This window comes from Phaseolus vulgaris, chromosome 7 (assembly GCF_051622355.1).
Source record: "Phaseolus vulgaris cultivar YP4 chromosome 7, ASM5162235v1, whole genome shotgun sequence".
Lineage (NCBI taxonomy): Eukaryota > Viridiplantae > Streptophyta > Magnoliopsida > Fabales > Fabaceae > Phaseolus > Phaseolus vulgaris.
The window spans coordinates 59296119-59312850 of NC_143504.1; the positions used below are offsets into that span (position 1 = coordinate 59296119).

The 16732-nt window shown below is 27.2% G+C and overlaps 3 protein-coding genes across 3 annotated transcripts; all 3 read right to left on the minus strand.

The window, feature by feature from the left end:
- Positions 1–695: 695 nt before the first annotated feature.
- On the minus strand, positions 696–1649 carry LOC137827556 (albumin-2). The gene has a single exon (XM_068633743.2). It carries the CDS (start codon positions 1588–1590, stop codon positions 910–912), a length of 681 nt encoding a protein of 226 aa, XP_068489844.1. The 5' UTR covers positions 1591–1649; the 3' UTR covers positions 696–909.
- Positions 1650–6950: 5301 nt separating this feature from the next.
- LOC137827549 (albumin-2) lies at positions 6951–7866 on the minus strand. Its single transcript, XM_068633734.2, has one exon. The coding sequence runs from the start codon at positions 7813–7815 to the stop codon at positions 7135–7137; it is 681 nt and encodes a 226-aa protein (XP_068489835.1). The 5' UTR covers positions 7816–7866; the 3' UTR covers positions 6951–7134.
- A 6844-nt stretch (positions 7867–14710) lies between these two features.
- On the minus strand, positions 14711–15656 carry LOC137827550 (albumin-2). Its single transcript, XM_068633735.2, has one exon. The coding sequence runs from the start codon at positions 15599–15601 to the stop codon at positions 14921–14923; it is 681 nt and encodes a 226-aa protein (XP_068489836.1). The 5' UTR covers positions 15602–15656; the 3' UTR covers positions 14711–14920.
- Positions 15657–16732: the final 1076 nt, after the last annotated feature.

Sequence of the window (16732 nt, forward strand, 5' to 3'; positions counted from 1 at the left end):
ATTGTGGTTTTGAGAAACATAATTGTACATCACAAAAACCCTAGTTTATTTATTTGAACATTTTTTTTATCAGCAATAAAAAATAAATAAATGGGAACCACTTCAGGGGTGGTCCAACCCTTATACATAAATAGCTATCGCCTTACCAACCTCCAACTAAGGAACACCTTCCAACTAAATAAGGAACAACCAAAGCAACTCAAGAAAGCATTAAACAACCAGCCTCATACAATCCACTGGGTACAAAACCCAGTTGGAATACGTAAAGGAATTACAACATAACTTTGCAAAAATCCAAGACCAAACATTTACCTGAACTAGTGCAAATACCTCGAGCGCATCTACCACGCCCCTGTCGAAGGTCACCGAGTTCCTATGTCTCCAAATTCCACTCACAACACCAACCCAAATCGCCCCCCAAACGTCATTAACCACATCAGAAGCCGAACACAACCTGAATTGTTGGAAGTTTACCAAAGGGTCCTTGTGAAAAACAAACGACACTCCAAGCCACTCAAAACAAAGACACCACACCCGCCAGGTAAACTCGCAGACAAAAAACATTTTAAACATCAAAAGTCACAGTATATGATTATTGAGTCTTCCCGAGTTGTAACAAATATTAGACGCATTTATACTAAAATTAAGTCGTAAAAATAATATTTATGGAATTAGTAGAGTAAATATGATTGTACTAAACCAAACCAGAACAGTTTTATTTATTATTAAGATTACGAACATAGGAGAGAAAAAGATTGACTTGAAGGAAAGGAAACAGAAACATGCAGAGTTGTTACATTAGGAAATGAAAGAAGCATCGAATCTTAATGTTACATTAAAGAGAAAGAAACGAACTTTGACAATAGCAGCCTTATTTGTAGCATTTATGAGATGAGAGTGAAGCCTTCTTTAGCTGACAGGAAGAATGCCTCTAAGACATGTCCAAGCATCAAGGATAGGCCTCACTCCACCTAAAAGAGTGTCATTACTTGAACCTGGAGTGAATTTGATCCACACATACTTATCTCCTTTGAAAAGATAAGCTTCAGAATTCTCATGGCAAGCAAAACACGCATCAATTCCACTTTCGAAGATCGTACCTTTCAGAATAGTAAACCCATCAGCGATGTTACGAATGCTGCCAATAAGCTGTTTGGAATCATAGTCTATGCGAGTATACTTATTGCCCTTGAACAAGTAAACCTCTTTTCCTCTGGTTGACCTGAATGCAGAGTCTATGCCATTCTCAAACACTGTGTTTTTGAGAACGGGAAACATCTTAGCAATTGTGGTAGGACCTGAGAGAATCTTGTCATTTGATGAACCTGGAGCATAGTCTATGTAGGCACAGTATTTGGTTGAGAACACATATGCTTCACTCGCTTCAGTGTCAAAGGCACAGTCAATTCCAGGTTCTGCAAAGAACGTTGCTTCAAGTGCTGGAAAATTAGTACTAATCAAGCATAGATTAGTCAAAATCGTATCATTTGAACTTCCTGGAGTGTAATGCAGTCGCACATACTTATTCTTCATGAAGAAATACACTTCATTTTTTCTTGATGAACGAATTGCAGCATTGATGTAAGCCATTTTTCTTCACACAAGAAATAGAAATAGAGGATATAAGAGAGAGATATGAGTTGATTTGAGGATGGTTAGATTCATATTAGAGACACCTATTTATAGTGTTATGAGAAACTACCATGAATAGACTGATTTCTGAATGTGCCATTTTGTGATCACATAAACAAATGTTTATGAGCTTGGTGGGGTTCTACACTAATAAATGCTATAGGTTTTATCTGTAACCGTCCCACATGAAAAAGTCTATGTATATGGGTTGGTCTATTCTTAAATAAATCATATATTTATATTTATTATTATTTTTTGATAAAAAAAAACTTATTTCTAATTAATTAATAGATTATTGTGTTATTTAAACCCTGTGCTGTTTACCTCATCACATAAACTCAACAAGTTTTTCATATCATAGGATATTTTAATTTACAATATATAAATATATGTTAATTTAAAAGATGAGTGTTTAAATAGGTTTGATAGGTTATAAAATTATAGAAGAGATTGGTACACGTAAACTCAATAAACAACTCAACTATGTGCTCATTCAATATGATATGTTAATCAGTAACGTGTAATAATTTATGCAAGATAATATTATATATAAAACTATTCAAAGAAATAATCTAATTAATATGTGTTTTTAGGAGACAAAGTGTATATTTTCCCGTGCTGTGCGTTTACATTAGTTATTATTTTTAATTTATTATTATTATTAAAAAAATAAATTAAATAAAAATAAATTTTAGAGATTAAAATAATTAATTAATATTTTCACTAATATAGTAATTTTCTAATTGGCATGTGCATCTTTTATAAATTATGCATAAGAACATTTTGTATCCTATAGCATATTTGCATAAATGTCTTCAAAGTATTTACGATATTTGCATAATTAATATTTACGATATTAATTAATATTTTGGTAGTTAAAAACAACTAGAATAAAGTATAGATAAAAAATTAAAACTACGATGACAATGGGTTGTATGGGTAGTTGACAACTATCTGTTTACAAATAAATACAATTATTACAATCAAGATATTTTTTAATTGTTTTATATATTTATTATAAAAAAAATTATTAAATAAAAACTAAATTTAAATACCAAAATAATTAATTAAATTAAAAACTATTTTATAAATTAAAAATTATTTTATAAAATTAAAAATTTATTGATATTCAAAATAATTTCACTATTAATCAAAACTTATAAAGTAGTTTATAAGTTAGTATATAACCATTAACTACCAAAATTTTAACTACTAAATATTTTATATTCTAAATTAGTCTCTATTAATACTTTAGAGATTAATTTAGAATCTAAAATATTAATAGTTAAAACATGAGAACTAATTTAGATATTAATTTAAAAATTATTTTATATATTTTTATTAATAATATAAATCATTTTGGATATTAATATTTTTTACTCTCTAAATTTAATTGTTATTTAATGATTTTTTTAGTAATTTAATAACAATTTTTTTTTTTACAAAAAATTATCAGAAAATATCAATAACTCTCTAAATAATAGCATAAAAATGTAACATTATTAAAATCGACCAAATAAACTTTAACACGAACTAAAAGATTAACTTTTTTTAATAAATGTAAAATTATTTTTAAATAGTTTTATATTATGTAAAGTGTGTATCGGATAAGTTGGTGCTTAGAGCCAACTTAACTAATAATGAGTTGACATTAATTTTTTAAAAACAAGTAAAAATATTTGTATTTGTATCAAATTAACATAGTAAACTAACTAACGTTGACTTGAATTAATATTAAAACTATCAAACACTAAATTAAATAATTTATAAAATAAAAAATAAGTCAATTTAGTTGAAAATAATTGTTTTAATTAAAAATTAATTAAAAAATTAGTGTTAGTGTTTTCTTAACATATACTATTTAAAGTAGTAAAAGTTGACACTATTGAACTAACATCGATATTTTAGAGTGGGTTACATATTCAATACAAATTTGATACTATTAACTAATTAACCTTAACTTTTAGTTATTAGAATTGATTTTTACATAAGTTAAATTTATATTTTCTTGTAGTTATTTGGGTTATATACATTATTATTTTTATTGAAATCAACTCTATGTTTTGGGGTTTGAACTTTCACAAGAATTATATTTTCTAATTTGGTATAGAGTGTGCTTACCTCCAACACATTTTTTTAGTGAATTCTGAACATGGTGTCACCACTTTTGTAGGTGAAATTCTGATATAATAATAATACTTGCCATTTTTCAATGAAGATCCTAATTGGTTCAAAGTGTTCATACTATATAAATAATCAAATATCAATATCCTAGACATATAGAACTACATTCTATACTCAATAAACAACTCAATTATGTGCTCCTTGCGTTTACATTATATATTATTTTTTAATTTTTCGTGGATCTCAACAAAACCTTATTAAAGAAGGCAAATCACAAGATGGTCAATTACTTTAAATATTATTTACATAAGATAATAATTTTATAATTGATATATTTTTTTATGATTAAGAAAAAATAAATAAATGTGAATCATTTAAGGATGACCATGCCCTTATAAAAAAAATTCTTAATTTTTTCTAAACAAATCAAAATTCTCCAACAGACACTTAAAAACACACCTAACAAAATTCAGAAAAATTCGGCTATTGTGCTAACCACCTTAAAACATTCATAAAAAATCAATCTATACAGACTAAAGAATTGAGACACCAATTATAAAAAAAAAATTGATGTATTTTTTCTATGGTAAATTTTTTAAAATGTCTTTATTGTTAATTATAACATTTAATGATATTAATTCATCCTTTGGTAGTTAAAAACAGTCAGAATAAAGAGTATTCGTAAAATTCACTGTTTAAAAGTAAATAGAATTATTACATCAATCTATTGCTTAATTGTTTCTTATATTTAAGAACATAATTATTGTTTTCTAATTTTAACATTTTTTTACTAAAATTATCATAATTCATATTATAAGAAAATATTAAATATTAGTTTCTACATAGTAACGTCACTTAAAATGAAGTATTATTAAAATCGACTAAGTCAAATTTAACATGTAAAATATATATTTTTTTAAAATTAAAAGAATATAAAATCATTTTTAAATATAATTTTATATCATGTAAAGTGTATAGATCAATCTCATGTTGTTCAAATATAATAATAGGGTTGACTTAGTTAATTTTGAGTTGATCTTAAATTCTTTTAACAAGTAAAAGTATTTGTATTAGTATAAAATTAATAACAAATTAACTAATGTGAAATTAAATAAATCTTAAAAATAAAGTAATATTAAAAATAGATTTAGTATCTACCTTTCCATTTTTCAAGTCTAGATTTAATTTTTTAAAGCACATCATTCCAAAAAGGCTTACATCTTATGACACTCTCTACCGACATACCCAAATATTTGAAAGGTGTTTTCATCGCATCACAATTAATAATAGCAGCAAAACCTTTTAACTGCAAACAAATCAATCACCACTCCTTTACCGCTACTTCTCAAGAAATTCACTTTTAAATCATATACAAACTCAAAACAGCTTAAAATAACCTTAATGATAAACACACTTTTAATATTTGCCTGACAGTAAAACAATGTATTATCTGTATATTGGAGCATATTAACCCTGACATTCTTGCTTCCAACTTCTAAACTCTCTAAAAAATCGGTCTCGTCAGCTTTTCTAGAAACCTCAGCCAATCCTTCGACCGTTATAAGAAACAAAACAGGGCAAGAGGATCACCTTGTCTCAAACGTTTCTAATGAGAGAATTCCTTAATCAGAATCCGATTAACGAGAACAAAAACTGTAACAGATTCTAGACCAACTTTAATTTACAAAATCCACTATCACAAAATCTCAATCTGCATAACATGTAATAAATAAACTCACACTTCACATAATCATATGTTTTCTCATAGTCCACCTTAAAAAATACACAAGACTTCTTCTTCCTCTTTACTTCCTCTAGTACCTATTTATATATTTTCTACCCGACCTTCAAGGAATCAGACAAAGTTAACTAAGAACACATTTTATAGTGTTTTACATTTAACTAAAAGAATCTAAGAAGAAATATGAGATAAATATAGTAAATATAAAACCTCAATTGTCCCACAAACAATATGCAAACTTTACAATAACATAATAAAATGAGAATTCGATGTTTTTCAATACTAAAAAAAATATGAGATTAAAAATCATTAAAAATTAAAAAAAAAATAACAACATTGTAAAGTAGTTTTACAATATATTTACTCATATAATCATGGTCGAATCACCATTATAAACATCTTTTAAAAGAATATAGTTTTGAAGTATATTTTGTTATTTTTTATAAAACTATTTTTTTTCTCAATTAATCTTTGTTCATCTAATGCAGACTTTTACAGTACATATCATAAAAAAAAAATACCAGTAGCAGCGTGGATTCTTTTATATACATATATATATATATATATATATATAAAGTGCAATAAATTTCTTAAAAATACATGGTTAAGATAAAATTCTGTTTTGAACTTTCTATTTCAATTTTTTATTAATATAAAGTATACGCACAAAATAAAATAATAAATACCATTATAAAATAAAAAATATATTGAAAGATAAAAGTTGGAAATGTCTGAATTCGAAAATGAAAAGAAATAGAAAGCACAGAAGAAAACGTGTTGAAATTAATAGCTTATCCGAGGACCACACGTATGAACAAGCACACTAAAAAAATAATGTTTGGGACCATAGTTTAGTCCTCTATGAAAAATTTCAAAATTGGTCCCAAACAAACACAACACGAATATAGTATATATGAAAAATCTGAAAATATACTCACATGTGTATTCTAGAAATTACATCAACATACTTACTTGTATTCTAATTACAACAATTATGATATTAATTAATACTTTGATAGTTAAAAACAATCATATTAGTTCTACTTCAAGTTTACAGCAGGGCTTTATTATACAGGTTCTTAACATTGATTAGTGAGATTTAGAGATACATAAATAATTGTTAATTTAAAAGAGGTGTGGTTGATGAAGTTTTTTCTTAAGGTTTGGTCAATAAATTTCTCGTTTTTTAACTGGTGTCTAGAACCTTTGGTATGTATGTATTTGATTTAATGATTTTTCTTTAGTTGGTAGTGTTGGGAAAGGCAGTAAGAAATTTTTTTATGAGATTTAGATGCGTATGCAAAAATGTACTTTTGTTTTTTCTTACTTTGTAGGAGAGTCGTAACACCCTTAAGTGGACCTATTTAATTTAATTGTTTATTACTGATAATTTTTATTTTTTTTTGGTTTATATATGCTTCGGAGGAGTTTGGAAGTTTAAAATACACATATATATTCAACCAAACCACAAAGTTCTTATTTATAATATGAAAATTGGAAAGACATACATTAGGAAAAGAAAAGAGACATTCAATCCTAATGTTACATATTAAAGAGAAAGAAACAAACTTTGACAATAGCAACCTTATTTGTAGCATATTATGAGACTAAGGTGGTTGATGAGAGTGAACCTTTCTTTAGCTCACAGGCAAAATGCCTTTAAGACTTGGCCAACCATCAACTATTGGCCTCACTTCACCCATAAGTTTGTCATCATATGTACCTGGACTGAATTTGATACGTGCATACTTATCTCCTTTGAAAAGGTAAGCTTCAGATTCCTCATGGGAAGCAAAACATGCATCAATTCCACTTTCAAAGATTGTATTTTTCAAAATAGGAAATCCATCACCGATGTTACGAATGGTGCCAACAAGCTGCTTGGAATCATAGTCTATGCGAACATACTTATTTCCCTTGAATATGTAAACTTCTTTTCCTCTGGTTGACCTGAATGCAGAGTCTATGCCATTCTCAAACACCGTGTTTTTGAGGACGGGAAACATTTGAGCAATTGTGGTAGGACCTGAGAGAATCTTGTCATTTGTTGTGCCTGGAGCATAGTCTATGTAGACACAGTATTTGGTTGAGAACACATATGCTTTACTCTCTTCGGTGTCAAAGGAACAGTCTATTCCAGGTTCTGCAAAGAACGATGCTGTAAGTGATGGAAAACCACTACTAATCAAACGCAGATTAGTCAAAATCTTATCATCTGATTTTCCTGGAGTGTAATACAGCCGCACATACTTATCCTTCATGAAGAAATAGACTTCATAGTCTTTTGATGAACGAAATGCAGCATTGATGTAAGCCATCTTTCTTAACACAAGAGAGAGATATGATTTGATTTGAGGATATATACTTACATTCCTCCCAAAGGCACCTATTTATACTGTTATGGAGTGTGAACTTCTTTACCATTGGTGTTGGAAAGGAAATCATAAAGAATCTTTTACAACATAAAAAATAAAAAAAAACGTTGGCATTATTGGTGCAACATGTCCTCTCTGTTTTTTTATTGGCATGAATAGACTTATTTATGCATGTGCTGAATCACAGAGTTAATCAAGAAGAGGATATCAAATAAATAAATTGAACTAAAAAAATTGTTAAAACAAAAAATGTTGTCTATATAGCATTACAAATGATGATTTTTACAAAAATCGTCATCTATAATGTAATATTTTTTTTCAACTAATGAACAAGATGACAGTTTGTGCAAAAACGTCATTAATTATGAAAAAATAAACGATAATTTTTATTAATAGCTTTAGCCTATAGCAAAGTAAAAACTACCATTTTAATTATCGTGTAAATTAAATTTTTAAGTATTTTTTTTATCAGTAATGAAAAATCAATAAATGGGAACCACTTCAGGGGTGGTCCAACCCTTTTACAAACTCACATCCAAACCGCCGAATAAATAACCAACAAAACCAAGTGCTAATTTAAAGATAGTCAATAAATTTTTAAATAATAGACAACGGATTGAAAATAGTTGCTTTAAAACTCTAAAAAAATTCATCTAAACACTATTGATTGTAACTAAAAATCACAAATCTTCATTTGAGAGGACTATTAAGACATAAAAGGACATCTAAGTAATAAGTTATACGTTTGTTTCACAGTGCAATCGTACATATTTCTTTTAGTCATGGCAAAGAAAAAAAATTACTTATTAAGATATCTATGTAGGATTTTAATTGAATAAAATGCATGTAAAATTGGATTATTTTACCTTTTTTTTCATACAACCTATTAGAAGTGAACTTTAAGCCTAACTCAATTCTATAAAATCGATTCATAGTGAACTTTAAGCATAACTCAATTTCATAAAATCGACTCATGAAATGAAGTTTGCATTCATTTATATACAATGAAATGTTTTATAATTTCTAAATTTCTAGTTGACGTGGCATCTTTAACAAAATCAGATAAATGATTGAAAGTTGATCCCAAACATTCCACTACTTCACATATTTTTTCTATCTTTTAGTGTTTTTTTTTCATACAAACATATTTTTTCTATCATTTAGTGTTTTTTTTTCATACAAACCATATTCGAGGGACCACACGTCACAAGATATGAATTTCCATCAACTTAACATTAACTTTTATAAATATATGATGTTGATACAAACCATATGAAGGTGACAACTGTACCAAAATTGATTGCAGGTCCCAAACAAATACAACACGTGAAAAATACCAATTGCAGTGTGGGTCTTATTTTGTAAGAGTTTATGGATCACATTTATTTTTTTATAAAAAAATTAATAACAATGTAAATTCTATATATATGTATAGAAATAAACTACAATAAATTTCTTAAAAATACATCTCGTTAAGATAAAATTCTGTTTTCAACTTTCTATTTCAATTTTTTATTAATATAAAGTATACACACAAAATAAAATAATAAATACCATTATAAAATAAAATATTGAAAGATAAAAGTTAGAAATGTCTGAATTCGATAATGAAAAAGAAATAGAAAGCACAGAAGAAAACGTATTGAATTTAATAACTTATCCGAGGACCACACGTATGAACAAGCACACTAAACGACATGAAAAAAAATAATGTTTGGAACCAACGTTCGGTCCTCTATGAAAAATTAAAAAAATTGGTCTCAAAATTGGCCCGAAACAAACAACACGTGAATAAAGTATATATGAAAAATCTGAAAACATACTCACATGTGTATTCCATAAATTACATCAACACATTTACTAGTATTCTAAATTCTAATTACAAACCTTTATTGTAACACCCCATAATTTACATATAACTATTACAATAAAAGTTCTAACAGTTTTTATATAAATTTGGATTTTTTCAAAACATTCCTAATACATGATTAGGATTTATAGAAATACAAATATTTACATATCCAGTTTAAAAGAACATCTTAATGTCCTCCAGAACCTTCAACACATGTATGGTCATCTGCTCGTGTACGTCGTACAGTCATCGTAGTTCAAACACAACAAGAAAAGCAAGGGTAAGCTAATGAAAAGAAATTTCATATCTTATCTAATTTATTTATTTTTTGCAAAAAGAACCAATCAAACAAATCATTTATAAATATTTCTTTAAATGTTATCATATAAAATTTCAATATCAATTTCATCATTCATATAGACCACACATGGATCTATTTTCAATCACAATCATTGGATTTCATTTCAATCCTACTTCATCTTCCCGGAAGACTCATTAAGTATGCCCCTACCAGAGACTAACACCTGACCCAAAGATTACCATCGAATCCAATAGAAAGGATCAGGGTAAGTTCAAACATCCAATACCGAGTGTCTACAATGGGACCCGGTGTGTATGAACTCCCTCTCAGCTTCTCACCACCTAATATCTTAGTCTACATGACTTAGATCATTAGTGAAGCCAGAGGATCTCCGTTAAACATAGGCTTTTCATACTTAACGTACCATCAAACAACAACTCATACATTATCCCAAATGTATGACATCAATTTCATACAATTTACATCATTCGTATATAATACATATCATTCAATCAGAACATTTTAAAAAGTTATACCATTCAAGAACTTTTCCTACATCAAAACAATATTTAACTTTCAAACTATCAAACTATGATATTTATAAAGTTAAAATAATATATAAACAAACACACAATATATAAACAAATAACACCCCTGCAAGAGAAATTCAATATTGGGACCACGTCCCTTCCGCATTCAGATTTTCTATCCTAAGGTGCTATTAAAAATTAAATTAAGCTTCCCTTACCTCAATTGCTTGTTTTCCAAGCAACTTCAAGAATTTTGTTCCCCACAGTCTTGATAAACTTCAAGATTTACGGGCCTAATGCAAGTTATCCAAACAGAACAAAAATTCAGTATATAGTAGAATAAGTTGAAAGGATTAAACTTCTCAACTGACCCAACCAAGATTGATGACTAAATCCTAAGAAAAAACAGATAACAAAGGATCTCTAGAGTAAAAATGAACTTACTCTGTTTGAAAATAAATCTGATCGGGTAGAAATGTACCTTAACTCCTCAACTACAGCGTGGTACGATCAGATTCTAAAATAGATGAGGTATGGAGTGAGAAATTAAAAGAGAAGGTAGAAGGAAGAGATGGAGGGAAAAAGAAGAAAGAAAAGAATGGTTAGTGAAAGTGGGGGCAAAGTTCTGCTTCTTTATCCTCTCTTTTTTTACGCTGTTACATTTATGATATTAATTAATACTCTGATTGTTAAAAACAACCAAAATAAAGTATAGATAAAAAAAATTAAAACTTCCCACGATAATCGAGGATCATTCTTAAGAGTATCTTAACTTGAATCTTAGAACTATATTCAATATATACACAAAATTTTATATTTTTACTAACTTAAACATCGAAATATTTTTCTACAAAATGAGGTCTCTCATTTTCTAATGGTTGAATTACTATAACTTGAAAAGAACTCACTAATGCTCCCGCCCTGAGTTGACGAACATAAATTAAAACATACTTCACATGTTACATCATCAACAGATTTACTAGTATTCTATTTTAAACATTTATAATATTAATTAATACTCTGGTAGTTAATTTGAATTGATATATTAACATAAAAATTCTTATTTATTAGATTTTTTTATAATTTTAATTTCAAAATGTTAATCTTTTACACTACAATAAAACTATTAAATAACAACTAATTTCAAAAATAAATAAACTATTATATGAATTAAGTTAAATATTATCTTATAAATTAAGATATTCTATTATTGTAAAAATTTATAAACTATAGTTTCTAAATTGGTATTTCACATAATTACCAATATTTAATTATTAACTACTTTATATTCTCAATTAATCTTTATAATAACTAATATATTATATTAATATTAATTTAATTGACATTAACTTAAAAAAAAATCACATCAATTAAATTAACATTAATTTTATTTTTTAATATTTTTTTGAATTAATTTTAGTTAATTCGTCATAAATTTAACATTAATACAAATATTTTATTCATTGAAAAAGATAAAATAAAATAATCTCAATTCATAATTAACTTAAAAAAAACTGAAATGTAACTTAATATGTATCTCAAAATTCTGATAAAAAAATTTAATTCTAAGTTAACAGATATTTATTTAGAGAAAAATAAACTTACTTAATTAAAGATGGTGTAAACTTTTTGTAGCTTATATGCTTTGAAATTATTATTTTTGTAGCTTATATGCTTTGAACATTTTTCGGATTTTTTTTCTTCCTGTTTAAATGTATTTCCCATTGTACCATCTTTTTAAGTTACTCTCTAAATGTTTTAGTAAACTAGCTATTTGATCTTAAAAAATTAAAATTAATAAAAAATATAGTTTATAAGATTATTAGCTAATTTATTGATGCAGACACAGTTTCCTCGTACAAACGTAATAAAAAACAAACCTCATACAAATCAAAAAATATTGAAACACAGGTCTCAAAAAAGAGACTTAGAAGTAATTGGCATGCGTGTCTTTTATAAATTGATGCTGCATATAACTCGATTTTGTATTTTTTGTTCAATGGTGATTTTCTTAAAATGTCTTTGTTGTTAATTATAACATTTAATGATATTAATTAATACTTTGGTAGTTAAAAAAAGTCAGAATAAAGAGCACTGAACTTAGTCAAAAAAAGAGAAATTAAAACCGTAAAATTCACTGTTTAAAAGTAAATATAATTATTACATAAAGCTATTGCTTAATTGTTTCTTATATTTAAGAACATAATTCTTCTTTTCTAATTTTAACATTTTTTTACTAAAATTATCATAATTCATATTATAAGAAAATATTAAATATTAGTTTCTACATAGTAACGTCACTTAAAATGTAGTATTATTAAAATCGACTAAGTCAAATTTAACATGTAAAAGATTATTTTTTTAAAATTAAAAGAATGTAAAATTATTTTTAAATGTAATTATATATCATGTAAAGTGTATACATCAATCTCATGTTGTTCAAATATAATAATAGGGTTGACTTAGTTAATTTTGAGTTGATCTTAAATTTTTTAACAAGGAAAAATATTTGTATTAATATAAAATTAATAACAAATTAACTAATGTGAAATTAAATAAATCTTAAAAATAAATTAATATTAAAAATAGATTTAGTATCTATCTTTCCATTTTCCCAGTCTAGATTTAATTTTTTCAACCACACCATCCCAAAAGGCTTTCCTCTTATGACACTCTCTACTGGCATACCAAAATATTTGAAATGTGTTTTCATCACATCAAAATTAATAATAGCAGCAAAATCCTGAACTGCAAACAAATCAATCCCCACGCCACCATTGCTACTTTTCAATAAATTCACCTTTAAATCAGATACCAACTAAAAACATCTTAAAATAACTTTAATGATAAACACTTTTAATATTCGCTTGACAAAAAAAATAGTGTATTATCTGCATATTGAAGCATATTAACATTGACCTTCTTGCTCCAAACCTCTAAACTCTCTAAAAAAAAACAGTCTCGTCAACTTTTCTAGAAACCTCAACCAATCCTTCAACCGCTATAAGAAACAAAAACAAGGCAAGAGGATCATCTTGTCTCAAACGTTTCAAATGAGAGAATTCCTTAGTCGGACTCATTAACAAGAATAAAAACTTTAGTAGATTCCAGACAAACTTTAATCCACAAAATACCAATCTTCCTAACATGTAATAAATAAACTCCCACTTCATATAATCATATGTCTCCTCACAGTCCATCTTAAAAAATACACAAGACTTCTTCTTCCTCTTTACTTCCTCTATTACCTATTTATATCTTTCTACCCCGACCTTTAAGGAATCAGATAGAGTTAACTAAGAACACCTTTTGCAGTGATTTACATTTAACTTATAGAGTCTAAGAAGAAATATGAAAAAAATATAAAAGATATAGAACCTCAATTGTCCACTAATAATATGCAAACTTTGAAATAAGATGATATGAGAATTCGAACTTTTTCAAGTACTAAGGAAAAAAAAAATATGAGATTGAGAATCATTAAAATTAAAAAAAAATAACAACATTGTAAAGTAGTTTTATAATATATTTACTCATATATTCATGGTCCAATCACCATTATAGACATCTTTTAAGAATATAGTTTTGAAGTATCATTTGTTATTTTTCATAAAACTAATTTTTTTACTCAAGTAATCTTTGTTCATCTAATGCAAACTTTGACAGTACATATCATCCAAAAAAAATACCAGTAGCAGCGTGGATTCTTCTATATATAAACTGCAATAAATTTCTTAAAAATACATCGTTATGATAAAATTATGTTTTCAACTTTCTCCATTTTTAATATTTGTATTTAATTTAAATTAGTATCGGTTAACGTTAATATTATTTATTGGTTAATATTTATTTAAATTAACATCAATCTTCCTAAAATTACTGTAAGTTTTTAATATCTGTATTTAGTTTAAATTAGTATTAGTTAACATTAATATTATTTATTGTTAATATTTATTTAAATTAACATAATCTAACTGAAATTACTGTAACTTTTTAATATCTATTTAAATTTGAATCGACTGATCATACGATGTCTTCCCCTGGCACACCACAATTGAATTAGCTATTAGCTGATACAGTTGTGAGTGTGTTGGTGTGTGATTTTATGCAGGTTCTGTTTTGTAGTGTTGTCTTGTGAGTAAATTCACATATGTGTTAAACCAAACCACACAACCATACAGTTTTTATTTATAATTAAGATTATGAAAATAGGAAAGACAAACATGCAGTGTTCTTACATTAGGAAAAGAAAGAGGCATTCAATCCTAATGTTACATTAAAGAAACAGAAACAAACGTTGGCAATGACAGCCTTATTTGTAACATATTATGAGACTATGCTTTTTGATGGAGAGTGAAGCCTTCTTTAGCTGACGGGCAAAATGTCTTTAAGACATGGCCAACCATCAACGATAGGCTTTATATCACTCAGAAGAACGTCATTAGTTGCATTTGGAGTGAATTTGATACGAACATATTGATCTCCTTTGAAAAGATAAGCTTCAGACTCCTCATGAGAAGCAAAAGACGCATCAATTCCACTTTCAAAGATCGTATCTTTCAGAACAGGAAATCCATCAGTGATTTTACGAATGGTGCCAACAAGCTGCTTGGAATCATAGTCTATGCGAGTATACTGATTGTCCTTGAATATGTAAACTTCTTTTCCTATGGTTGACCTGAATGCAGAGTCTATGCCATCCTCAAACACTGTGTTTTTTAGGACAGGAAATGTTTCAGCAATTGTGGCAGGACCTGAGAGAATCTTGTCATTTGTTGCACCTGGAGTATACTCTATGTAGGCAGACTGATTGGTTGAGAACACATATGCTTCACTCCCTTCAGTATCAAAGGAACCGTCTATTCCAGGTTCTGCAAATACCGTTCCTTTAAATACTGGAAAACCAGTACTAATCAAACGCAGACTAGTCAAAATCTTATCATCTAATTTTCCTGGAGTGTATTGCACCCGCACGTACTTATCCTTAATGAAGAAATAGACTTCATAATCTTTTGATGAACGAAAGGCAGCATTGATGTAAGCCATCTTTCTTAACACAAGAAATAGAGGGATATATGATATGATTTGAGGATGCTTACATTCCTCCCATAAGCACCTATTTATACTGTTATGGAGTTGGAACTTCTTTACCATTGGTGTTGGAAATGAAATCATAAAAGAATCTTTTACAACATCAAAAATAAAAATAAAAACATTCGCCATATTGGTGCACATGTCTTCTCTGTTTATTTATTGGCATGAATACACTTATGTATGCATGTGCTGAATCAGAGTTAATCAAGAAGAGGATATCAAATAAACAAATTGAACTAAAAAAAATTGACCACAGTTAAAACAAAAAATGTTGTCATTTAAACACTATTGATTGTAACTGAAAATCACAAATCTTCATTTGAGAGGACTATTAAGACATAAAAGGAAATCTAAGCAAAAAGTTATATGTTTGTTTCACAGTGCAATGATACATATTTTTTTTAGTCATGGCAAAGAAAAAAATATTAATTATTAATATATTTATGTAGGATTTTCATCAAATAAAATGCATGCAAAATTATGCGAAATTGGGTTATTTCACCTTTTTTTCAACCATTCAGTGTTCTTGTTCATACAAACCATATCCGAGGTACCACACATCACAACATATGAATTTTCATTAACTTAACATTAATTTTGATAAATATATGATGTTGATACAAACCTTATCAAGTTGACAACTGTACCAAAATTGATTGCAGGTCCCAAACAAAGCACATGCAGAAGTTAGATAACATTTGCTTACGTGTTTCAATTTTAGTGGCTTTTAAGGTTACGTGTTATCCTCAAGTGCCACACTCTCAATAATCATTTAAAACATCCAATTTTTTAACATGTTTGCCATTTAAAAATAATTTATAATTCACATTCGTTTTCATTAAGATGAACGAATTCATAATATATAAATAATTATGGTTTAGTTGGTGTTAAATTAGAATTAATGTTAATTACTAAATAATAAAACTATTCAATAGCAACTAATTTTAAAAATAAATAAATTATTATATTAATTAAATTAAATATTATCTTATAAATTACAAAATCATTAATATTTAAGAAAAATCTATTATTAATAAAAAAATTATAAATTATGTAGTTTCTAAAGTGATATTCACATAATAC

Bases quoted from the DNA above. Each gene is read 5' to 3' on its own strand.
- LOC137827556 (XM_068633743.2), bottom strand. From the start codon at position 1,590: ATGGCTTACATCAATGCTGCAATTCGTTCATCAAGAAAAAATGAAGTG.
- LOC137827549 (XM_068633734.2), bottom strand. From the start codon at position 7,815: ATGGCTTACATCAATGCTGCATTTCGTTCATCAAAAGACTATGAAGTC.
- LOC137827550 (XM_068633735.2), bottom strand. From the start codon at position 15,601: ATGGCTTACATCAATGCTGCCTTTCGTTCATCAAAAGATTATGAAGTC.